The 23,337-nt window shown below is 58.3% G+C and overlaps 1 protein-coding gene across 1 annotated transcript in view; it reads left to right on the forward strand.

Moving 5' to 3' along the window:
- Positions 1–252: 252 nt before the first annotated feature.
- Positions 253–23,337, forward strand: part of PPL (periplakin) — a 29,182-nt gene continuing 6,097 nt past the window's right edge. Inside the window, exons 1-18 of the mRNA XM_058815661.1 lie at positions 253–411; positions 9,299–9,398; positions 10,446–10,600; positions 11,773–11,893; positions 12,409–12,534; positions 12,799–12,840; positions 13,275–13,436; positions 13,828–13,935; positions 14,436–14,531; positions 15,475–15,597; positions 16,439–16,585; positions 17,491–17,642; positions 18,130–18,227; positions 18,482–18,639; positions 20,786–20,964; positions 21,048–21,186; positions 22,445–22,638; positions 22,964–23,114. Coding sequence (XP_058671644.1) covers positions 350–411; positions 9,299–9,398; positions 10,446–10,600; positions 11,773–11,893; positions 12,409–12,534; positions 12,799–12,840; positions 13,275–13,436; positions 13,828–13,935; positions 14,436–14,531; positions 15,475–15,597; positions 16,439–16,585; positions 17,491–17,642; positions 18,130–18,227; positions 18,482–18,639; positions 20,786–20,964; positions 21,048–21,186; positions 22,445–22,638; positions 22,964–23,114 — 2,313 coding nt within the window. The 5' untranslated portion in view covers positions 253–349. The remainder of the gene's footprint in view (positions 412–9,298; positions 9,399–10,445; positions 10,601–11,772; positions 11,894–12,408; positions 12,535–12,798; positions 12,841–13,274; positions 13,437–13,827; positions 13,936–14,435; positions 14,532–15,474; positions 15,598–16,438; positions 16,586–17,490; positions 17,643–18,129; positions 18,228–18,481; positions 18,640–20,785; positions 20,965–21,047; positions 21,187–22,444; positions 22,639–22,963; positions 23,115–23,337) is intronic.

Genomic DNA, 23,337 nt, shown 5'->3' on the forward strand with positions numbered 1-23,337 from the left:
CCCAAACACAGAAACCTCCCGGGAGGAGCCGCAGCCCCCCTTGACTGCCCCCTGTGCCCATCCCGGGCCCGTGCCAGGCCCTGCACATCTGGGGGGGTCTCAACCCTGCCAGGACCCTCCCAGGGGCGCCCCCAAAGCCAGGGGAGGATGCTGCGGGCTGGGAGGGGCACGGCGGGAGGAGCAGGAGGAGGCAGGAGGAGGCAGGAGGAGGCAGGAGGAGCCGCAGGAGGCAGAGGCGGTGCTGCCCCGTCCCGCCTCCCGGCGGGGCCCGGCCCGGTGGCGGCGCAGAGGCTGCGGGCGGCGGCGGGGACGGGCAGGAGGAGCGCGGCGGGCGCCGTGCGGGGACGCGATGCACTCGCTCTTCAGGAAACGCAACAAAGGCAAATACAGCCCCTCCGTGCAGAAGAAGAGGTGAGTGACCCGGCCCCGGGCAGCCCCGCTCCTCGCGGGACGGGCAGAGGGGATCCCGGGGATCCCGTCCCGCAGCATCCCCCCCGCTCGGCGGAGCTGATCCCCCCGAGGAGAGAGAGCCCCCCGAGGAGTGGGAACCCCCTCAGGTGTGGGAATCCCCCCGGTGTGGGAACCCTCGAGTGTGAGAACCCCCGAGGTGTGGAACCCCCAAGTGTCGGCACCTCCCCAGGAGTGGTTGCCCCCGGAGGTGTGGGCACCACCGAGGTGTGGGCACCACCGAGGTGTGGGCACTCTAAAGTGTGGGCAACCCCGAGGAGAGGAACCCTGAAGTGTTCCCACACCCTCGAGGTGCGGGCACGCTCTGGGTGCTGGTGGAGCCCTGAGAGCCGAGTGCGAACTGCGGTGTTTGCCCCCCCGTGCGGTGCCAGCTCCTCCCCGAGCTGGGTCCATCTCCTGCCCCGGCTGTGGGCACAGGGATTGTCTCTCCCAGCTCCCCTCCCATGGCAGCAGCTCCGGCGAGCAGGTTCCTTCCCTTGCCAGGTGTGTGCTGCGTCAGATCTTAGAGGAAAATAGTCTGGTTGTTGTCCACCTTGGCCCCTGTTCCCTCCGGACCGAGGATTCGGTCCATCGTCGTTTCCTCGGCTCTCTCTGGCGGGGTGGAGACGCGTTTCGCTTGTACTGGTTGGCTAAAAGAAAAAGAAAAAAAAAAAGAGAAAGAAAGAAAAGCAGGGTGTTGAATGCGCCCTGTGAAAGGTCACTGATAAAAGGGAAAAGGTGTAAAAATCCCTCCGCAGGAAGGCTCGGCCTCTCTGGGCTGGATGTTGGACAGTCCCCAGCCCCTGCCTGCGCCTGGATGTGTTTCCACAGAGGTGGATGTTGCGATTAATCAGAAACGTGCCCTGTGTTTCCCAGAGTAGCTACAGGGGCTCTGGAGCATGTGGGATGCTCCAGGATTCTGAGTGATTCAAGGATTCAAGATCCCAGCCCGTGTCCGTTCATCCCCTCCCATCCCTCTCCATCCGCACCAGTCCCGGCTGGTGGAGCCCGAGCAGCCGCCCCCTCCCAAAAATCTCCTTTGGGAAGGGAGCTGGGGAGCGCTTGGGGCTGAGGGGCCTCCGAGCACCCAGGAGGGACCGGTCAGCCCAGCAGGCGCCGGCATTTCCCGAGCAGGGGATCCCCGGCTGCTCCCTGCCCCGGGAGCGGGGCTGTGCCCGTGGCAGGGGTTCCGTGCCCGCTGCTGCCCGGGCACCGGGCACTGCTGAGCTCCAGCCCCGGGAAGGCTCCCCCGGCCGGCTCGGCAGGGCCGCCCAGGCTCCCTGGGCACGCTGTGCTGCCCATCCTGGCACACGGGGCTGGCACCGAGCCCTGGAGGCTCCGCACCTCCCTGGCGGCCGCGACTCCCCCGAGTGAGGATGGTGCCAATGCTCATCCTTCTGAGCATTTCTGCGCTTCGGGGGATCAGCGGGCGGCTCGAAAGGGAGAAACCCCCCAGCAGGGATGGGATGGGATGGGATGGGATGGCAGCTCGGGACCCCGGGAGCAGGAGGAGACAGAGCTGCGGTGTCACAGCATTGTCAGGAGGCTGTGGAGCAGGAGGGGACAGACTGCACTGTGCCCCACCGTGGGGCTGTGCCCGGGTCCCCACTCTGCGCTCCAGCCCCGGGTACCCCGAGCCCTCTCCATCCGCCGGGGATGGATCAGCGCAGGAAGGAAGGAAGCTGCTTTCCTCCTCCTCCTCCTCCCTGCCTGCAGCCCAGCGGCCCTGGGCAGGTGCCAGAGCACCTCCGCAGGCTGCGGGCCAGGCTGGAACCTCTGTTTTTCTGGCTGGTGGTGGCTGAGGAAGCAGCGCAGGGCTGTGCCCGGGGCCAGCCTCCCTCCCTTCCTGCGCCCCGGCTGTCCGTGCACACCTCGGGGAGAGCTGTGCTTATTAGCCCCAATTTGTTAATTCCTGCCTCGGAGTTTACAAACATCTGTGAATCCAGGGAACACTCCCACCGTGTGGAAACAGCCCCACCATCAAGATGGGGAAGCCGGCGCCCGACCGGTTGAACAACTCGCTGCAGGAGGATTGCGAAGAAGCAGCGAGGAGCTGCTGCCCCGTCCCCTGCTCCAGGCACTGCCAGGCGGCTCCCGCCCCGCTCTGCTGCCAGGAAAACAGAGCAACACTCCCCAAATCAGCCTCCCGCCCCCGCCGGCAGCGGGGACCGCGATTTCGACACCGCGGGAGCGCGGCCGGATCGGCGGGGCTGCGCCTTGGGCAGGGCGCGGTGCCCGGCACGGAGCCTTCAAAGCGCCGAGGGACGGGGCGAGAACCGGCACCGGTTTGGCGAGAGAGAGAGAGAGAGCGGGGGGCACCGAGCGTGTCCTGCCAGCCCCGGGAGCCTTGGTGGCTTCCTCAGCCTCGGGACAAAGCCCAGGATGGGAACATCTCCATGAACAGCACTGGCACCAGGAGCTGCACCCTCCCCATGAACAACTCTGGATGTGACAGCCACCCTGTCCCACCCCCAAAGTGGTCCTCAAGATCCAGCAGCACCAGGGTCCAGGTCTCTCCTCGGGAATATCTGCTGCAGCTCTGTGATCTGCCTGGCCTCCAGGCTCAGGAGCCATCCCCATCCAGCCCTGGGCATCTCCTGCCTTGGCTGGGGATCCTGGGGGATGATGGTGACATCTCTTCTGTCTTCTCATCTCTTTTGTCTCATGGACTTGCTTGCTTCACTCTGCTCTCATCCCTGAGCACGGGAAGGCCCTGGGAATTCAGCTGTGCCCAGTGTTCTTACATGGATGTGTGTCCCTGGGAGGGAAGGCAAAGCCTTGAACAGAGCCACAGTGTGGGGAAAATCACTGGCCTCCTTCCACACCACGTTCCTCAAACCCTTGCCATGCTTAGAACACAGGAGAGGTTGGCTCCTTCTTCTTCTTTGGTAGTCCAGGCTTGGCAGGTAGGAGGCAGTGAGGGAGGTGCTGGATGGAGCTTGGAGCACCCTGGGATAGTGAAAGCTGTCCCTGCCCATCCAATTTAAACCATTTGATCATTTTATGATAAAAACCAGCTCAGCGTTCCCAGCTGCTGCTGAAACTCTCTCCTGCCAGCAGGAAAGTTGTTCATCCTCGGGGTGGGAGCACTCCCAGCCCTGGGGACCCTCAGCAGTGTCAGTGCCCAGGTGAGAGGGTGCAGGCACTGGGACAGCTCTGCCTGCGGGGCTGGCCCCATTTCCAGAGGCTGTTTGGAAGGGCTGGAGTCAGCAGGTGAGTCAGGAGCTGCTCAGGCTGAGGGCGGAGCCAGCTCCCTTTGCCCGCCCCGTTCCTGCCCTCATTTCCATGCAGATTACAGAAATATCACCATTGCTCGCAGGGAAGATAAATACCCCTGGAACTGGCTGGGCTGAGCACAGCAGCCCTGCTGTCCAGCCTCACCCTGCCGTGGGCAGCCTGACAGAGCCTGCTCTGAGTTTTCAGCCAGATCCTAATCTCTCCCAAACCTGAATCACTGCAGCCAGAGCCCAGCCCTTGTGCCACAGCCTCACTTCGGGGTCATTAAAAGCAGCAGGAGAGAATTGCATGCAGGCTGGAGGAGCTTCAAGGACATTTAGAGCTCTGTGGCCTTCTGGAGGATTCATTCAGTTTAATTCCTCCAGCAGCAGGGCTGACCTGGGAGAGCTTTCTGTGAAATTTCTGTGCATGGACATTGAATGGGATGGAATTGGGAGCAGCAGAGGGTGGGCACTGCCTGCTGTGCTCATTGTCCATGCCAGGGGTGGGATCAGAGCCATCCTCACCCAGCTCCCCTGGCCCTGCCAAGCCATCCCACCAGGAGAAGGGATGGGAAGGGTTCCTGACAGGAGAGCAGCATCCCTGAGCAGGGGATCCCTTCCCATAACCCTCCCAGCAGGGATCAGGCTCATGGGGCAAATTCCCAGCAGGAGCCTTCCCAGGATGAGCTGGAGCTGCCAAAACTCAGGAGTGTCTGAACATCTCCCTTGGAGGGATTAAGGAAAAAAACCTCCTTGTTTGGAAAAGAGAAACTTGAGAAATCAAAGGGATTTTCTACCACCTGCCAGCAAGCACAAGGCCTTTGCACATCCTGGAGAAACTGATCTCAGGGAGGTTTGCTCCAAAACCTGCTCTTACCACTGAGGGTGCAACCTAATGAGAAGAGGAAAAGAAAAATGAATAGAGGAAAAGCCCAGTTTTTAGCAGCAAAGTTTTCACATTACAATAATTATAATCATATTTGTCTGTTGAGAACACCTCTTCGTAAAAATATCTCAACTAAAATATTAAGAAAAATCACCAAAACTGTAAGAAAACAGAAGAAAGAAAAACCTGAATCCTAAAAATCCCCCCTAAGCCTTCAGAAACACCTGAACCCCTCTGAAAGCAAGGTCCTGAGGGCAGAATTGTGGTACATGGATGAAGCTGCTTCCTCCTGTTCCCCAGCTGGGAGAAACCCCAAAACCAGCTCCCGTTCCCCATGGGAATGATCTGGGGTCCCTCACCCCAGCCAGGCAATGGCACTGACAAAAATCAACTCTTGTGCTGAGCACAGCTTTCCATGAGAGATCATTTTTTCCTCCCTGACCAGAGAATGTTAAAGTTCTCCAGAAATGGCAAAGCCAGTTTTTCCAGGCTTTTATTATTTTTTTTTTTTCATCTCTCAGACAAAGCCTTATCTATTCCAGCAGAGCTCTCTGCATTCCCCCTGTGCTGCAGCCCCACAGGGGCCGTGCCCTGGGCACTTCACTCCTGGCTCTGCTCAGTCTCGTGTGTGCTGCCCATCCCAGCTGGGCTCTGGCCAAGTCCTGCTCTGCTCCATGCTCCAGCCCCAGGCTGCTTTTGGGCCCTGGCATCCCTTTGTCTTCCCTGGATGCATCCATGGCTCTTCCTGCAGCTTCCCAAAGGAGCCCCATCCTCCCCGTCCCATCCACCCACTTTTCCTGGGGCAGCCAAGGCTCCCTCGCTGCTTTGCCCATCCATTTGTGCTTCTCCTGCACAGAATCATGGAGTGGGTTGGGGTTGTAAGGGAGCTTCAAACTCATCCCATTCCCACCCCTGCCATGGCAGGGACACCTCCCACTGTCCCAGCCTTCTCCAAGCCCTGCCCAGCCTGGCCGTGGGCACTGCCAGGGATCCAGGGGCAGCCACAGCTGCTCTGGGCACCCTGTGCCAGGGCCTGCCCACCCTGCCAGGGAACAATTCCCAATTCCCAATATCCCATCCATCCCTGCCCTCTGGCAGTGGGAAACCATTCCCTGGGTCCTGGCATTCCAGCATCTTCCCCCTTGCAGCAGATGCAGCCAAACTCCTCCATCCCCTGGCATGGAGAGTCCAGCCAGGCTTCAGCTTTCCCTGTTTGACATCCAGCTGGATGCAGGGGCTGTGCTCCTCCTCTGGTTTATCCACACAGCCCCAGCTGTGGCAGGGACAATGGGTAATTAACAGGCCTGATGGTAATTAACAGGCCTGATGGGTAATTAACAGGCCTGATGTTCTCACATCAGCGATGTCCAAGCTGGTTGATGAAGTGGCACCAAAGTGACAAGTGTGGAGAAATAAATACACAAATAAGAGAGATCTCCCATGAGGGGTTCCCATTCTCTCTTATTTCTGTTTATTCCTGCCCACTTGTTATCCCTGCAGTGGCTGGGGGTGCACAGCTGAGCTCAGGGCAGGATGGGGAGCACAGCAGCAGCTCCCCAAAGCTGCAGTTTGAGCTGCAGCTCCCATGGGAGTGTTTATGAGAGTTCCCTGTCCCATAGCCTCAGCTGTGACTTTCACACAAACCACAGAGCAGCAGAGGGCAAACAGCTGCTCTGGTGTGCCAGGAGAGCCCAGCCATGCCCACAGCACTCCCAGCATGTCCTTGCCTGCTCTGAGCAAGGCTGCATTTCCTGGCCCTGCTCACCCAGACATTGCAGGTTCTGGATCACCATCAGCTCCCTTCTCTGCCCTCCCCTGCTCCATCCTGCCCTGATGGAGAAGGACTGTCACTGTCACTGTCACCATCACTGTCCCCAGTGCCAGGGGCTGAGGGTGACTCTGCCCCAGCCCTGGCAGTCACTGAGGGCAGGAGGGGGTCCAGGGGCAGCACCCCCAGCTTGGGAAGGGGCTGGCAGGGCACAGGGATGAGGAGAGTTTGTGGCTCCAGGCTGAGAGAGGAGCAGAGGGAAGGGGAGCAGGGGCTCATCCTCACCCCACCCCAGCTGGGCAGTGAGGGGAGGCTCAGGGCTGGGTGTTACCCTCACTGCTTCCAGCACCTGAGATCAGTTTTGTGATGCAAAGTGAGCACAAGGCTGGGCCAAGGCTCCAGGCTCAGCTCTCCAGGTCAGCCTGAGCCACAGCCATACATCCAAAATTCCCTGCCTTGGGTTTATTTCCTGCCTACAGTTTAGAGGTTTCAGTCAGAGGTAGAACTAGAAAAAGCTCAGACTTCTGCTGGGTTTGAAAAAGCTCAGACTTCTCCTGGGTTTTAGGATGGTTTTCACATCCATGCTGCAGCCCTGAAGATCCATCCTTGGACTTGCTAGGGTCCCTGAGCCCAAGGCAGGGCCCAGGGAGAGGAGCCAGCAGGAGCTTCCAGCTGTGCCCAGCTCAGTGCCAGCCCAGGAGTGCCCAGCTCAGTGCCAGCCCAGCCCTCACAGAGAGCATCCCAAGCTTGGATGATGAACCCCTCTCACCCCCCCAGCTCAGGTGGCTCCAGTGCAGGGTGAGGGTGAGGAAGGCTCCTTGGTGGCCTCAGGCTCTGCCAGGGTGCAGGAGCTGCCAGCTCTGAGCAACCATCACCCAAAGAGACCCAAACACGTGCAGCACACTTCAGGCACCCACTCCAAACCACTGATCCCACCTGACTCCTGCCCTGCTTTCTGTGGGATGGTGAAGGTTGGAAGAAACCCCGACGTGGATTTTGAGGAGCTGCTTCTACCACTGGAGCAGGAGCCAGCACCCACACCCCATCTCCCCGTGCACCCTCCAGCTGTGATTATTGAACACAGAATGAGAATCACCCTTGGAATTATTGCAATACAGCTCCCAGTGACCCCTTCCTTGTCTCCTCTGCCAGGAATGCCCCCTGGGCTCATTGCTGCTGGTGCAGGAGGTGCCAGGCAGGCAGCAGGCACAGGGACGGGCACAAACCTCTGAGTACCATCCTGATGATGCAGCTTCTATAAAAAGAAAAAAATCAGTGTAAACCATGCCCATAGCAGAACTTCCCTGGGAAGTGTGAACTTTTCTGGATGCCACAAGGCTCCTGCAGCCTGGGGCAGGTTTGAGGTAGGGAGGAACAAGCCCAGAGCTGGGGTTTGGGTTTGTTCTGCTGCACTGAAGCGACAGCACATGGGGCAGGCAGGAACAGGTCCTGAAATTCAGCACCAGAGTCCTGGTGGGACTGCAGCTGCAGCCCCAGTCCTGGGGCAGTTCTGAGCCCTCCCAACACTGAGGGGCTGGAGGGGATCCAGGGAAGGGTCAGGAGCACCAGGAGGGGCTGAGGGAGCTGGGAAGGGGCTCAGCCTGGAGGAAAGGAGGCTCAGGGGGGACCTTGTGGTTCTGCACAGCTCCTGACAGGAGGGGACAGCCAGGGGGGTTGGGTTCTGCTCCCAGGGAGCAGAACAAGGGGAAACAGCCTCAAGTTGTGCCATGGGAGGTTTAGGTTGGATATTTGGAATATTCCTTCATGGAATGGCCAGGCACGGGCACAGCTGCCCAGGCTCACTGTTCCTGGAGGGATTTACAAGCTGTGTGGATGTGGCACTTGGGGACACGGGTCAGTGGTGGCCTTGGCAGTGCTGGAGGAATGGTTGGACTCGATGTGCTTGGAGGGTTTTCCAACCTCTACAATTCCATGGTTCTGCCTAGGGATGCAGGAACTCTCTGTGCCATGAGCCAGCACTGCTGGGGTGCTGCTGCTCCCCCAGCCAGCCCCGCTCATCCTCTCCAGCAGCAGTTGACACTTCCAAGTGCCACATAAAGATTCCTTCTGCCACCACATAACGAGCTCATTAAGGCTCATATGAAGATGGTTGGGGCTGCACTGAGCCAGCCCAGATGGCAAAGCAGCTCAGCTGGGACACCCCAGCCTTGCCAGCAGCCTCAGCCCCCTCTGGCTGCAGGGGTTTGGGGGGCACACTCTGCCCCTGCCCCTGCCCCTGGTCAGGGCTGGGTGAGCTGGGCAGTGCCTGGCACAGGCTCCTGGCATGTGCAGCCTCTCCCTGCAGCCACAGTGACAGACACGGGATGAAATGTTTAAAATAAGCCCAGCAATGCAGAGCCTGCGTCACAGGGTGTTCTGCTCTGCTCCAGCCCCGCTGTCCCTGCAGTGGGATGGGAATTTGGGCTGGCCCTGCACCCTGCCAGCCTGGCAGCAAAACCAGTGCAGGAGATGCAATGTGTGTGATCCCATGCCCTGTGTGGGGTTAAAGTGTGAATAGAGAGGGAAACTCTGAGCCCAGAGGGGCAGAGCAGGGCTGCAGCAGGGGCTGCCCATGGCCAACACCCTCCAAGGGGCACCTGACTGTGGGCATGGGCCCTCCCTGCTGCTCCAGCTCCTCTATTTCCACACTGGAGCCTCCTTTCTCAGACACAGGGTGGGATTGTTGGAGTGTCAGTGCAGGGCCAGGGGCTGATGCTCCTCGTGAGCCCCTTCCAGCTGAGGATATTCTGTAATTCTCTCCCTGCTCTGAGGCCGAGGGAGGCTCAGGCCCCGCTCCCCTTTCCAGCCGCCCCCTCCCGGCCCCCTGGCTCGGTATTTTGGACAGAGCTGGAAGGCAGCAGTGAGTCACACACAGCTGCAGAGCCTGGCAGGCCCGGCTGGCCCCCGGCCACCCCCGGGTCACCCCCGGCAGCTGTGCCCGCCCCCGAGGGGTGACCTGAGCCCCCCTTCTGTCCCCAGCATCTCCAGCAAAGAGCTGACCGAGCTCATTGAGCGCCTGCAGAAAAATGCTGACCAGGTGGAGAAAAACATCGTGGAGACCGACTCCCGAATGCAGAATGTAAGCAGGGCACGGTCCCGCAGCCACAGCTCCTCCCTGAGCTCCTCTGCCCCCTGCCCCAGCCCCTGGCACTGCCCGGACTCTCCCTCCTCTCCTGGGCACGTGTGGGTGCCTGCCCAGCCCTCACTGGCACCTGGATTGTGATGATCTGCAAGGGTCATTCAAGGGTTATCGGGGTCCCCCGCTCGTGGGAAGAGGGTGGGAGGGTGTTCCAGGCAACAGGGCCCCCCAAAATTCCCTCTTAACCTGGGGAGCAGGACTGTGCAGAGTGGGGTGTGCATCCAGCAGGGAGCTGGGGATGAGGAGGCCTGAGCCACCCTCCTGATCCCAAAGGCCTGAACCACCCTCCTGATCCCAAAGGCCTGAGCCACCCTCCTGATCCCAAGGGCCTGAACCACCCTCCTGATCCCAAAGGCCTGAACCACCCTCCTGATCCCAAAGGCCTGAACCACCCTCCTGATCCCAAAGGCCTGAACCACCCTCCTGATCCCAAAGGCCTGAACCACCCTCCTGATCCCAAGGGCCTGAGCCCTCCTCCTGATCCCAAGGGCCTGAGCCCTCCTCCTGATCCCAAAGGCCTGAGCCATCCTCTAATCCCAAAGGCCTGAGCCCTCCTCCTCACCCCAAAGGCCTGAGCCATCCTCTGATCCCAAAGGCCTGAGCCATCCTCTGATCCCAAAGGCCTGAGCCACCCTCCTGATCCCAAAGGCCTGAGCCACCCTCCTCACCCCAAAGGCCTGAGCCACCCTCCTGATCCCAAAGGCCTGAGCCCTCCTCCTCACCCCAGAGGCCTGAGCCACCCTCCTGATCCCAAGGGCCTGAACCACCCTCCTAATCCCAAAGGATGCATCCCGAGGTGATGCAGCTCCCCAGCCCTTCCCCAGCAGCTGAGATTAGAGTGACCTTGTCAAGTGATGGAAAGTGAAATCCATCCCAGGTGGGTGGGAGACAGCAGAGCTCCTGCTCCTCTCCAGTGCCAGGGGAGAGCGGGCTGGGATGACCTCCTGGCACCCAGAGGTGACCCTTCCTCCTGTCCCCACCATGCAGGACCTGCACAAGATCAAGTCGTGCCAGCTGGCACAGTACAAGGAGCTGACGGCACAGAAACTCTCCGAGTCTGACAAGCTGCTCTACGTGCTGGATGGGGACGCGGCCGTGGCCCGGCACATGAAGCATCCCCAGGGGGACATGATCACAGAAGAGTGAGTGACACGCATGGGCCACTGTCCCCAGAGCCCTTGGATGAGTGGAGGCCTCTCCAGGGGCTCTGCTGAGCTAAAGAGTTGGTCCTTATTTATCAATTTCATTGCAATATTGATAAGGGAAGAAAAAGACCTAAGTCCTTAACTTTCTTAACTCCAACAAAGATTTAAAAAATTCCTTGTAAAAAATGTATCATAATTATCAGACTATGAAACCATTTTAGGTGGGAAAAACGTTCAAAATTTGTCGGGATAGTGGCTGAATGCAGGGCGGGGGTCACCACGGGCTGCTCTGCATGCCAGCTCCTGAAAAGGCAGGGGGAGCCAGTCTCCCCCCAAGCCCCCAGCCCCCAGATTGGGCTTAACCCTGAGCAAGGCAGTCCTATCCCAATAACTCAGTCCCTCTGGGAGACAGAGTGCTGAATACCCAGTCAGCTCACAGCCACTGGCTACCCTTAGCAAGCTCAGTGATTTCAGCTCTTTAGTGATTCTCAGCTCTCTTGGGATTTCAGCTCTTTGCTGGCTTGCTAGGATGTCTTTGGCTGGGGCAGAAGCAGAGGAGAGAGAGGAGAAGGAGAGGTCCTGGCGTTCCACAGCAATGGTTTATTGAGGGATCTGTGAAGGGTTCCAGTGACAGCTCTTCTTCTGCTGAATGGGCTAAAACAGCCCCTTTTTATAGGGTATAGGGGGATCCAACCTTGTCCAATAATAAGAGTTAGGGGAAAAGTGACCTATGGGGTTACAGAGATAAGCTATGGGTCGAGAGGCAGAAGGCAGGAGCTTATTTTGCTGTCTCATCATAACTCAGCAGTTCCTACTGTTAAGTCTCAGCCCTCCACAGAGCCTTGGCCAATTCTATGGAGTCTGCTACAAGCTCCCGTTAGGGTGTGTGACCCACACCATCCTGGGCACGGGGAGTGTGAGATGATGGCAGCCTGGCAAGGTGGCCCCACACTGCCCCAGTGCCCTGATCTCACAGCCCCTGGCAGAGGGCAGAGCACAGGGGATGCCCTCTCCCTGCCCACTGCACAGCCCAGCTGCTGCCAGCCCCCCGGGCTCTCCCCAAGCACAGCCACCATCCAGGGGACCTGGAGAGGATCAGCTACACCCAGCAATGCCAATGCCAGCCATGCCCACATCCTGATTCCACTCTCACCTTTCCCTTCTTGCAGCATCCGGCAGCTGAAGGAGCGTGTGGCAAACCTGAAAGTGAAACACGAGCAGATCTACAACTTCCCCCTGCAGCACATTGAGCCCCAGGTCAACTGGTCAACAGTGATCGAGGAGAAACAGGTACAGGGGCCACCAGTGCCACTGCCTGGCCAGCAGCACCAGCTGGGCAGGGACTCCTGCAGCTCCCCATGGAGATCCTGGCTCTTGGAAAGCTTCTGGGCAGCTCCACAGTGGGAGCTGCAAACAGCTGGGTGGCAGGGGAGAGGCAGAGGTGGTGGGACAAGGCTGGCTGCTGTGGCACCAGGAGTCAGTGCTCGAGGTGGCACCACTGCTGGCCTCAGCATCCGCAGTCACCACCTGCTTTAGGCTCTATGCCACAGCCTTTACTTTTCATTTCATCCCACTCCCTGCACTCCTCCAGCCAGAGAAGGGTTTATTTAACCCCCCAAACTGGTTTTCCCATGGCTGCCCTCCAGCACAGCTGATTTCACCCACACTCTCCTGGGGCATCTCTGCACTGCAGCCACTGGAGCCCATGCAAGCCCAGCTCCAGGGCAACTCCAAGAGGAGTTTCCTAGGCCTTGGCAGCCTTTCCTCGCTCCCCCATTGCTAACCCCAACTCCTGTTCACCCCAGGATGCTCTGAGCAGCAAAGGCTTTGGGACTGACCTGCCGCTGGTCAACAGCCAAGTAGAAGAGCACAACATCTTCCACAATGAGGTCATGGCCATCGGGCCCCACATCGTCAAGGAAGGAAGCAAGGTCAGCTCTCCTGCCTCTTTCCCTGCTGCCCTGAGCCCAGGATGAAGGGGAGGGTGTCCCTGTCCCACCATCCAGGGGGCTACAGCAGGTTTGGGTGGGTGCCCAGATCCCCTCCAAGCCTGAGAGCCCAGCATTGCATGCCAGCTCTGGCTTTACAATGAGGTAAATCCCATAAACCACATCCCCCTGCACCCTCAAGCCCCCATCAGAGCACCCAAGTGTCTCCAGCCACCCCTCCTAACCCTTGCCTTGCTCCTCCTCCAGGAAAGCATGAGCGACTTCCAAGCCAAATACCAGAAGCTGCTGGTAAGAGCCCCTGGGATCCTGGGGAGGAACCCCTCCTGGAGGGGTCCCTCATTGGGGTGGCCTGGGATCCATCCTGGAGGGGTCCCTCATTGGGGTGGCCCTGGGATCCATCCTGGAGGGGTCCCTCGTTGGGGTGGCCCTGGGAGGTGACTCCTGGAGGGTTCCTCTGTTGGGGTGGCCCTGCGATCCCCTCCTGGAGGGGTTCCTGGTTGGGGTGGCCCTGGGATCCATCCTGGAGGGTTCCTCTGTTGGGGTGGCCCTGGGATCCATCCTGGAGGGTTCCTCTGTTGGGTTGGCTCTGGGATCTCCTCCCAGAGGGGTCCCTCATTGGGGTGGCCCTGGGAGGTGACTCCTGGAGGGTTCCTCTGTTGGGGTGGCCCTGGGGGAGGCACAGGGAGAGTTCTGGGCTGAGCTGTCCGTGTGTCCCTCCGCAGGCCGGCTCGCAGCAGCGGCAGCAGGACCTGCACTCGCTGCAGGATTACATGCAGCGCTGCACCAACAAGCTCTACTGGCTGGATCAGCAGGCCAAGGACAGGACCCATTACGACTGGAGCGACCACAACCTGGACTACCCCAGCCGGCGCCGCCAGTACGAGGTCTGAGCCTGGCCTGGGCAGAGGGGAGCTGGGCACGGGGCCGGGAGCTGCATGGGGGCAGGAAATATCCCTCCTCTCGTGCCTCAGTCTCCCCCAACCCATCACAAATGGCTTTGAGATGTGCAGGTGGTAGTACAGGGATAGTGAGGTTAATCCTTAGCTCTGCCAAAGATAACGTGACGGGGAAGTGTCCCCATGACAGGGACAGCTCCCTCAGCCTCCTCAGCGCTGGCTTGGCAGCAGTCGCATCTTTAGCAACATCTGCCAGGGAAGGAAAAGTGAAAGCTGCCGTGGGAGAACAGCACACTGTCTTGTGGAGCTGCTCAGCCCCAGAGTGCAGCCAGGCTCCCACCCTTTCATGGGGATCAATATCCCACCTCTCTCCATCCAGAACTTCATCCACCGGAAGCTGGAGGAGAAGGAGGAGGCCATCAACAAGCTGCACGCTGATGGGGATCAGCTGCTGGCCCAGAACCACCCCGGGAAGAATGCCATCGAGGTGAGCACCAGGGATGGCTCCCAGCTCCTCAGCCACCCTGGAGCATGGGAGACTCACCCAGCCCTTCTCCAGAGTGGGACCCAGTGCCAACACCACTCGTGACTTTAGTTCCTGGGATGCCAAGGGGGAAAAAGCCTCCTTCACTTGCAGATGTGTAAACACCACAGGAGGAGAAAAGATAAGCCTAAGGAGCTCTTCCCATCTTCCTCATTCCTGTGGCAGTTACCTTGTGCCCACCTGGAGAGGATAAACTGTGGTGGAACCCTTCCCTGTTTGGTGGGAGATGGACACAAGGATGTGCCACCTGCACACAGCCTGTGTTCCCATGGGATCATCCCAGCCTTGGGTGTTCCCATCCTGGGCTCCCCCAAGAGCATCTGGGGGGCTCCAGAGGCAGCCAAGGAGCTGCTCCCTCAGGATGGCGACGGGAACCTCCTGGAGGAAAGTTCAGGCTCCCCTGCCAGGGGGTCCTGCTGATGTCCCCTGTCCCTGTGCTGCAGGCTCACATCGAGGCCGTGCACGCTGACTGGAAGGAGTACCTGAACCTGCTCATCTGCGAGGAGAGCCACCTGAAGTTCATGGAGGACTTCCACCAGGTACCACATCCCTGGGCAGTGACTTGCTGGAGCCTGGAGAGTGGGTGCTGGGTTGCAGGAGATCCCAGAATACAAAAATTCTTGTTATTCTGGAAACTGGGTAGAAGAGATGGAGTGCCACAAACCCAGGATTAAGGTTAGGAGAGCACCTTGAACTGATAGAACACAAGTCATAATTGCTTAGGCACCTAAGGTAAGTGATTGCTTGGCCAAAGCATGACTTGCAGAAAACTTCTGCTCCACAGAAGTGTCCTGAGCCACAGTGGGTGTCAGCTTCCCTGTGCCCAGGACAACAGAGATCCCTCACCCCCAAACGGCATGGGGAGAGCTTGCATGCTCCTCTGGGAAGCAGAACAGGTCCATGTAGGAAGTCCCAGCTGCCAAAGCCCCCCAGGGAGCTGGGCACAGGGGCTGAGTGTCCCAGCTGAGCTGGGCAGACAGATGTCTGCTGGATAAATGGCATCCGACAGCCAGGGAGGCTCTGCAGGGGAGCAGGTCGGGCTGGATTCCTCTCCCACAGCCTGGGTGTGTTCCCCACCCCACGAGGCTCCTGCCAAAGCTGAGCTGCGGTGCCCAGCCCAGGCAGTGCCTATTGTGGGGATGTGCCAGAACAGCTGCCCCAGGGCATGGTTTGTGTGAGCAAGGGCCGGGCTCTCCCTGCTGCTGGCACTGGTGGTGGTGGCACCACACACCGTGGTGATGCTGTCCCCGTGAAACAAAAGTGAGGGCAGGGAAAGCTCAGCATGAATAAGCTGCTCATCCCTGGTTGTTGTTTCCTTCAGTGTGATCTCCTGAGCAAGGGAAATAGTGATCCCTGGCCTTGCTCCACATATTCTAGTGTTCAGATTCCCAGAGGAGCTCTTGGTTGCTGTGCGAAGACCATGCAGGGTCTGCTCCAGTTTCAGCTGGATCCTCTCTCACAAGAAACTTTCCCTCTCTGCAGTTTCAGAAGGATGCCAAGGATGCTCAGGAGCTTTTGAAGAAGGTGGATACAGACCTGGACCAAAAATTCAGCCCAGAGTTCAAGGACAGATACCAGCTGGAGTCACTCCTCCGGGAGCTGGATGTGAGTGTCTGCAGGCAGGGCTGCAGGGTTGGCAGCAGCAGCAGCCACTGTCCCCTGGCACTGTCACAGGGATGTCCCTGCCTTTGTGGGCACCTGGCCCAGCTCTCTCCGTGGGGAGCAGCAGGGCCGTGCTGCTGCCTTCCCCCAGCTCTTCCTTCCCCCCTGGCTAGAGATTGCCTCTCCCCTAGCAACGTAATTGCTCACTGGGCTGGTTTTTATTTGTTCTCTCATTGAGTTAGCACTCGTTAGGGGTGGGAGCATAATTAGACTTGCTGCCAGAGGAGGTGGTGGAACTCGCTGTGCTGCACTGAGCTGGGCTGGAGATCACCCACATGGGAAGAGCTGTGCTGGGCCTGAGCCTGAGCCTGAGCCTAAATCCAAGCATGCTGCAGCAGGCCAGGCTGATGCAGGTGTCCCAGGACAGCTGATAGCCCTTCCCAAGAGCTGTCCCCTCTGTTCCTGCATGCTCCATCCCACGCAGCATCTCGGGATCTCCACCTTCAGGGAGATGCTGGAGAGCCTTGGGACAGGGCTGGAATCAGAGCTGGCAGTGGGGCACCAGCACAGCCACATGTGGGCCAGGCACAGGGACCCTGTCACTGCCCGCTGGCTTGGCAATCCCTGGGCATGTTGCCAGCCCTCAGCCCGGCTGCAGAGGGAGGCAGGAGGGTGCAGGAGCACCTGGAACAGGAACCCAGGGCTGCAGGGGGTGCCTTCAGCACAGAAGCAGCCGCAGTCTCTGTCCCAGATGCGAGGAAATGAGCTCCTCCCTGCCTATGAGAGCCCAGCAGTTCGCTCTTCCCCTGTTTTCCTACTGTTTCTTTTTATTGCCCCGTGCCAGGACCAGGAGAAGGCCCTGGACAAGTACGAGGCCGTAGTGAAGTCGCTGCAGGAGCGCAGCCAGCAGGTGCTGCCCCTGCGGTTCCGCCGGCAGCCGCCGCCGCAGCCCGTGCCCGTGGAGGCGCTGTGCGAGTATGAGGGCGAGCAGGTACCACACCCATCCATCCATCCCTCATCCATCCATCCATCCATCCATCCATCCATCCATCCATCCATCCATCCATCCATCCCTCATCCATCCATCCATCCATCCATCCCCCATCCATCCATCATCCATCCATCCACCCCAGCCCAGGCGGGCAGCGCTGCTCGGGGCACGGCAGGGGAAGCAGCACTGGGGGAAGGAGCAGGTTTGCCCAAGTAGTGGTGGTGGCTCCTGCAGGGGGAACGAGGCAAAGGTTGCCCTGGCCCCGGTGGGAAAAGCAGGTTTTGCAGCGGAGGAGCAGGAGGGATCTGGGGGAAACGCGGCCTCGCTGCCTCTCACACCCCCTGGGGATGTTGCGACAGCACAGCTCTGTCACATTCCCACGCTCCCCGAGCTGCTGTCCCGGCGTGTTCCTGACCAAAGGAATGTCCCACCGCCACCGGCCGTTCCCAGCCCTCATCCCCTCATCCCTTCATCCCACCGGCTCGGTCTGAGGGATGGGACAGCACAGCCACCACGGCAGCGACAGGAGTGGGATGGGAGCCAGCAGCTCCAGCCAACTCAGCTGCCTGCTCCTCCGAAAAGGAAAGGCAAGGGCACAGCCCTGGGAACGCCTCCTCATCTCTGCCCGAGTGGGAACTGCTTGCCGTGGCTGTCGCAAGAGGCACGGCCCGGTGCCTGCAGGCTGCGGGCAGGGAGGAGCAGGAGCACGAGTTTGTGAAGAGGGGCAGGGAGGAGCAGGAACACAAGTTTGTGTTGAGGGGCAGGGAGGAGCAGGGGCAGGAGGAGCAGGCACAGGAGGTTCTGGCGAGGGGCAGGCTCCCCATGGAGGAGCCGGGAGCAGGGCTCGGGGCTGTGCTGCGGGCGGTGGTTCGGGCCGTGCTGCTGTGACCGGTTCTGTCCCGCAGGGCCAGATCAGCCGCGGAGCCCACTACACCCTGCACAGCAACAGCGGCGACCTCTGGGAAGTGGCCGACAGCGCAGGAGACACCATCAGCGCCCCCGGGGTCTGCTTCATGATCCCCCCGCCCGACCCCGAAGCCATCGCCCTGGCAGAGCAGTACGTGCCCCAGCCCGGGTGGGACCGTCCCGCTGCCCCTCCGGCCCTTGCCTGCCCCACGCCCAGGCCCAGCCCCGGGCGCTGCCACCGGCCCTGCACCCTGCTCTGGTGCCCCAGGGGTTCCCACAGTGAAGCTCTGTCTTCTCGGAGCCTCAGGCTTCCTCCCAAAGGATTCCTGCCCTTCCCTGCTTGCCCAAAGGTCCCACCCAGGCTCCCCCTGCTCTGGGGGCCATTGTGGCAGGAGGAGCTGCCCACCCCTCCCTCAGCAGGCAGGTTCCTGCCCAGCTGCCTCTCCCCTGTTCTAATGAAGATGCTGCTCTACCCCAACATGGGGTGAGGGTGCTTTTTCCCCCACCTACCTCACGGCTGTATCGAGGGAGCAGCCCCACAGCCCCTCCAGAGCTGTAGCTCCTTCCTGGAGCTGGGATGGTGACGGGTGATGGAGAGGCTGAGGGTCTGAATGACCTCCTGCTGTTCTTTTCTGCAGGATTGCCAAGCAGTATGTGAGTGTGAGGGAGAAGACCAACAACTGCAAGAACGTTCTGCAGCAGCGCTATGAGGGGCTGAAGGCAGACAGCATTGGAGGTGAGGGCAGGAGGGCAGCCTGGGGCACAGAAAGGCTTGAACTGAGGTGGTGGAGCATCTTATGGGCATGTTCCCATCTCCTAAGGGTCCTGGGGACAACGGTGGATGGATGGGGGGCAGAGCAGCCAGGCTGTGGTCACAGCAGGCCAGGCTCAGGGAGAGCAGCAGGACGAGGATTTGGCACCCACCAGTGGGACTGAGCCCACACCCAGCTCCCATAACCAGCTTTAATCTGGTCTCCTCTTGCTGTCCAGATGCTGCATCAGTTCGGGGACGCCAGCTGCTGGCAGGGCTGGAGAAAGTCACCAGTGACCTGGAGAAACAGGAGAAAGCAATAACAGCGAACCTGCGGCCGCCGCTGGAGCAGAGCCGGGCCGTGCAGGACAGCACCGAGCGCTCCAAGGACCTCAAGGTGGGGCTGTGGGGCCGAGGGGCAGGGCCTGGCAGAGCTCCTACTCCCAAAGCATCTCCAGAGGGTCTCCATTGCCAAGGGTGCTTAAGGTGCTCCCTGAGCCCTGGAAATGGGATGTGGAGGGACTCACAGCTGCTTCCCGCAGAGATGGGGAGCAGCCCTATGAGCAGCCTCAGAAGCCCAAAACCTTTGCCAGCTCAGTCAGATGGGAAAAAGGTGATGGCTGCAGGTGGTGGCTGTGAGGATGAGGGGGGAGCCCTCAGGTTTGGATCCTGCCTATCATCCAAGCACATGTCTCCCAGACCTGAGACATGAAACTCTTTATTGAGAAGAACAGCAATTCAACACAGAATCATTGAAGAATCTTTGAGTTACTGCTGTGAAAGCCAGGGCACTAACAAAACTTCTTTCCAGAGCTGGGGCAGCTTGTGGATGATTCTGTGCATTATCATGATTCAGAGGTCTACAGTGGCTTATCATACTGAATGACATTGGCCTGCTATCCAACCCAATGATTTATGCAGGATAAAATGGAGTTCATCATAGCCAGTGAGCCAGAAGGGATGTAGGTTCTTCTTAATTGCTATTCAAAAGTATGTTCTGAACCGACTTTATAGACTTCAGAGTTTCAACATTCACCCAGTATTTACACTGATGCTTGCTATGAGTGTACTGACAGTGGAAATAAGTGGAGGTGCCTTCTTGATTTATTTTACCCTGGATGAAGGCACACAGAGCAGCTTTGAATCATACTTTACAATAAATTTACATCAGACTGAGCTCTGCTCTTTCTCATTATTAGCTCTCAGTCTGAGATCTGTGCTGATGTGAAGATCTCTCAGAATATCTCCAAGGATATTGTCATATTGAATGATACTGGCCTGCTATTTAACCCAATAATTTATGCAGGATTTTTGCCGGTGAACTTTGCCACCACTATCACCAGCTCAGAGAGGAACAGGAAAACCCTTGTGGTCCCAGGCAGTTTCTCCTTGTGGACCTGCTCCTCCAGGCTCCAGTGCCAGTAGCATCCAGCTCCTTTCGTCTTTTTCAGACCCCTAATTAAGCCAGGCTCCATGCCACAAACCTCCCTTGGTTTAGGAGGAAGTTCAGTCCTGGTTACATCACTTGCCCAGGGCTGTGTCAAAATCCAGGTGCTACCACAAGAGAAAGCAAATTGCCCCAACTGCCTGCAGCACTTTGATGTCCAGGCAAGGATTCATCTGCCAGAGCCCAACGGCCCAGATGAACCCAGCATGTCCCTGACAGAGCTGGAGTGCTGGGAACCACTGCCCAGCTGGAGTTTCCTCACTGAGGAGAGACAGGTCAAAAGAAAGTCAGCCCAAAATATCCTTCTGTGCCCTGCAGGGCTGGAAGGCACCTTCCACCAAACACAAATCCTCAGTCCTGACTTCCTTCCTCTCCCTGGACAGCCAAGTGTGGCTCCTCTGTAGCTGCCAGCTCCTGGCCTAGCTGCTCTAAAGGCTTTGTTCCTCCTGCAGAACATCACCAGTGAGGTGATGTGTTCCTCCTGCTTTGTTCTCCTGCAGAACATCACCAGTGAGGTGATGTGTTCCTCCTGCTTTGTTCTCCTGCAGAACATGACCAATGAGGTGATGTGTTCCTCCTGCTCTGTTCATCCTGCAGAACATCACCAGTGAGGTGATGTGCTCCTCCTGCTTTGTTCTCCTGCAGAGCATCACCAATGAGGTGGTGTGTTCCTCCTGCAGAACATCACCAACGAGGTGATGTGTTCCTCCTGCTTTGTTCTCCTGCAGAACATCACCAGTGAGGTGATGTGTTCCTCCTGCTCTCTTCCTCCTGCAGAACATCACCAGCAAGGTGATGTTTTCCCCCTGCTCTGTTCCTCCTGCAGTACATCACCAACAAGGTGATGTGTTCCTCCTGCTTTGCTCCTTCTGCTTTGCTCCTTCTGCTCCAATGAGGTGATGTGTTCCTCCTGCAGAGCATGACTAGTGAGGTGATGTGTTCCTCCTGCAGAGCATCACCAACGAGATGATGTGTTCCTCCTGCTTTGTTCTCCTGCAGAACATCACCAACGAGGTGATGTGTTCCTCCTGCTCTCTTCCTCCTGCAGAACATCACCAACGAGGTGATGTGTTCCTCCTGCTTTGTTCTCCTGCAGAACATCACCAACGAGGTCCGTCGGATCGAGCCTGAGAAGAACAGGAAGATCCAGGAGTGTGAGGCCTTCATTGAGTCCGTGCCCAACACGGGCAGTGCCACCCTGGTGAGGAACAAGGTGGACAACACCAACAAGAAGTACGAGCGCGTGGTGCAGCTGCTCAGCGCGGCCCAGGAGAAGTAAGTCATGGCTTAAATCCCAGCCTGAGCCCTGCAGGAGGAGGGTGCAGGTGTGCTTAAACACCTTCCTTGTGTCCTGACAGAGTTGAGGTGGCCACAAACCTGGAGAGGAGCCTCCAGCAAGGGCGAGACCTGCTGTCAACCTATGAGAACAAGCTGGTCATAGATGACACGGTACCGGAGGACTTGAGGGTGGTGGACAGGAAGAAGGAAGAGCTGCTGGTGAGTTTCCTGCCCTGTTTGTGTGCTGCACATGCAAAAACACTTTCCAAAAGCTGTGGTGATTTCTGCTCAACTCCCAAGCTTGGATCTGTTGGTGACAGGATGGGCTCCCTCAGCTGGGGGTGAGAACTCACCTTGACTGCAGTGACCCCACCTGCTTCAGACACAAACACCTCCCATCCTCAAATCCAATCCAATCCAATCCAACTTTAGGTCTTGGGATTTGATGAAAGGACTAATGCAGATGCATGCCCCCTCTACTCTGCCCTTGTGAGACTCTCCCACAGCAGGGCTGTGTCCAGGTCTGGAATCCTCAGCACAAGAAAGACATGGACCTGTTGGAGCAGGCCCAGGGAAAACACTCCCAGGGCCGGAGCCCCTCTGCTCTGGAGCCAGGCTGGGAGAGCTGGGGGTGCTCACCTGGAGAGGAGAAGCTCCAGGGAGAGCTCAGAGCGGGCAGATACTGACAGGACAAGAGGAATGGTTTTAAACTAAAAGAGGAAAGATTTGAATTAGATATTAGGAAGAAATTCTTCTCTGTGAGGGTGGGCAGGCCCTGGCACAGGGTGCCCAGAGCAGCTGTGGCTGCCCCTGGATCCCTGGCAGTGCCCAAGGCCAGGCTGGGCAGGGCTGGGAGCAGCCTGGGACAGTGGGAGGTGTCCCTGCCATGGCAGGGGTGGGATGAGATGAGCTTTAAGTTTTTTCCAAGCCAAAACCTTCTGTGATTCTTAGAAAAGTGAAGGATAAAATGGTCTGGGAAAAGCAAGTCAGTGGCCTGATACTGGAAAGATGGGCCTGGCAAGGCTTTGAGAAGTTATTGCTTGGAAAAACTACCCAAACTGGCAATTCTTCTGCTATAGAAAGACCAAGAACTGGCTAGGCCAGAATTTTCTGTGCTCCTTCAGCTTTTCCATGAAATCCCAAATTCACACTAACATGGAAGAGCTTTCACTGCTCCTTCCACAGTTGCTGCACTGGCAAGAACAGGATCTAAGCCTTGCATGAGGAACAGCAGCTCCTCACTCATTTTGCACTTTGCATGGTTACTCTTAAAGGTCAGCAGGTGAGGAGGGAGTAAGAGGCAGCTTTTCTCCTTGTCAGGTTTACAGGTGGTCCTGCTTACCACATAAGTACTGAGCTTGGTTTTCTCCACAACTGGTGGCACTGCTGCAGCTCCAGTGCAGTTGCTGGATCAGTGTGGGTGACAACAGTGTGAAACCCCAGAGAATCCCCCTCCTCTCCTGCTTTTTCCCCACAGGCCATGGGCAGCGAGCTCCAGTCCAAGAAGTTCCTGCTCAGTGAGGCTGAGCAGAACCTGCAGAGGACCAAGACGTGCTCCAACACCCTGGCCAGCAAGTTCCAGGAGCACTGCCCCGACATCGAGCGCCAGGAGGCAGAGCTCTACAAGCTCAACCAGCGCTTCAACAACCTCAGCAAGCAGATTGACCACAGGTGAGAGCACAGGGCAGGGAGCTGGGATGGCTGCTGGGGTGGTGGAACCACGCTGGAACTGAAGGAGGTACAGCACCATGGTCCTGGGATGGAGGAGTTGCAGAAGGGATTCCAGGGAGGTCTGAGGAGGAAGAGGGAGAGGTTGCTGGCATGTGGTGCCTGGGTAGAGCTGGGAAAACAAAGATTGTTGCAACAGAGGTGCCAAGAGAACAACCTGGCTCAAATCCATGTTTTAGGGAGCAGGGGAGGCGGGATGGGTTGAGAGGTGTCTGCAGCAGGCACAGGAGATGGGGCAGGACTGAAGCTGAGCTGGTTTCCCCCACAGAACACAAACCCTGCAGAAAGCAAAAAGTGCCTACTCCAACTACCGCACCAACTACGACAAGGTGAACCAGTTCCTGTGCAACATCCCCAACTACGAGCCCCAGGAGACTGACAACATCCAACAAGTGGAGATGAAGCTCAAGAACCAAGCGGTAACTCCCAGAGCACCCCGGGCTCCTCAGGGAGAGAAAAGGGAACAAAACTAAAAGAAACAGATCTTAGATAGCTGCTGTACATCAAATAGAAAAACAGAAATGTTTATTAGCTTTATCTTTGTGCTCTAAGGTCCTGCGGTCCTCCTGTGCCTTGTTCACGAAAAGTAGGGCTGCTCAGGGAGGTTGGAATTCTCAGGGTTGTGATTTTAATGGTGACCCC

This window comes from Ammospiza caudacuta, chromosome 17, assembly GCF_027887145.1.
Source record: "Ammospiza caudacuta isolate bAmmCau1 chromosome 17, bAmmCau1.pri, whole genome shotgun sequence".
NCBI classification, from domain to species: Eukaryota; Metazoa; Chordata; class Aves; order Passeriformes; family Passerellidae; genus Ammospiza; species Ammospiza caudacuta.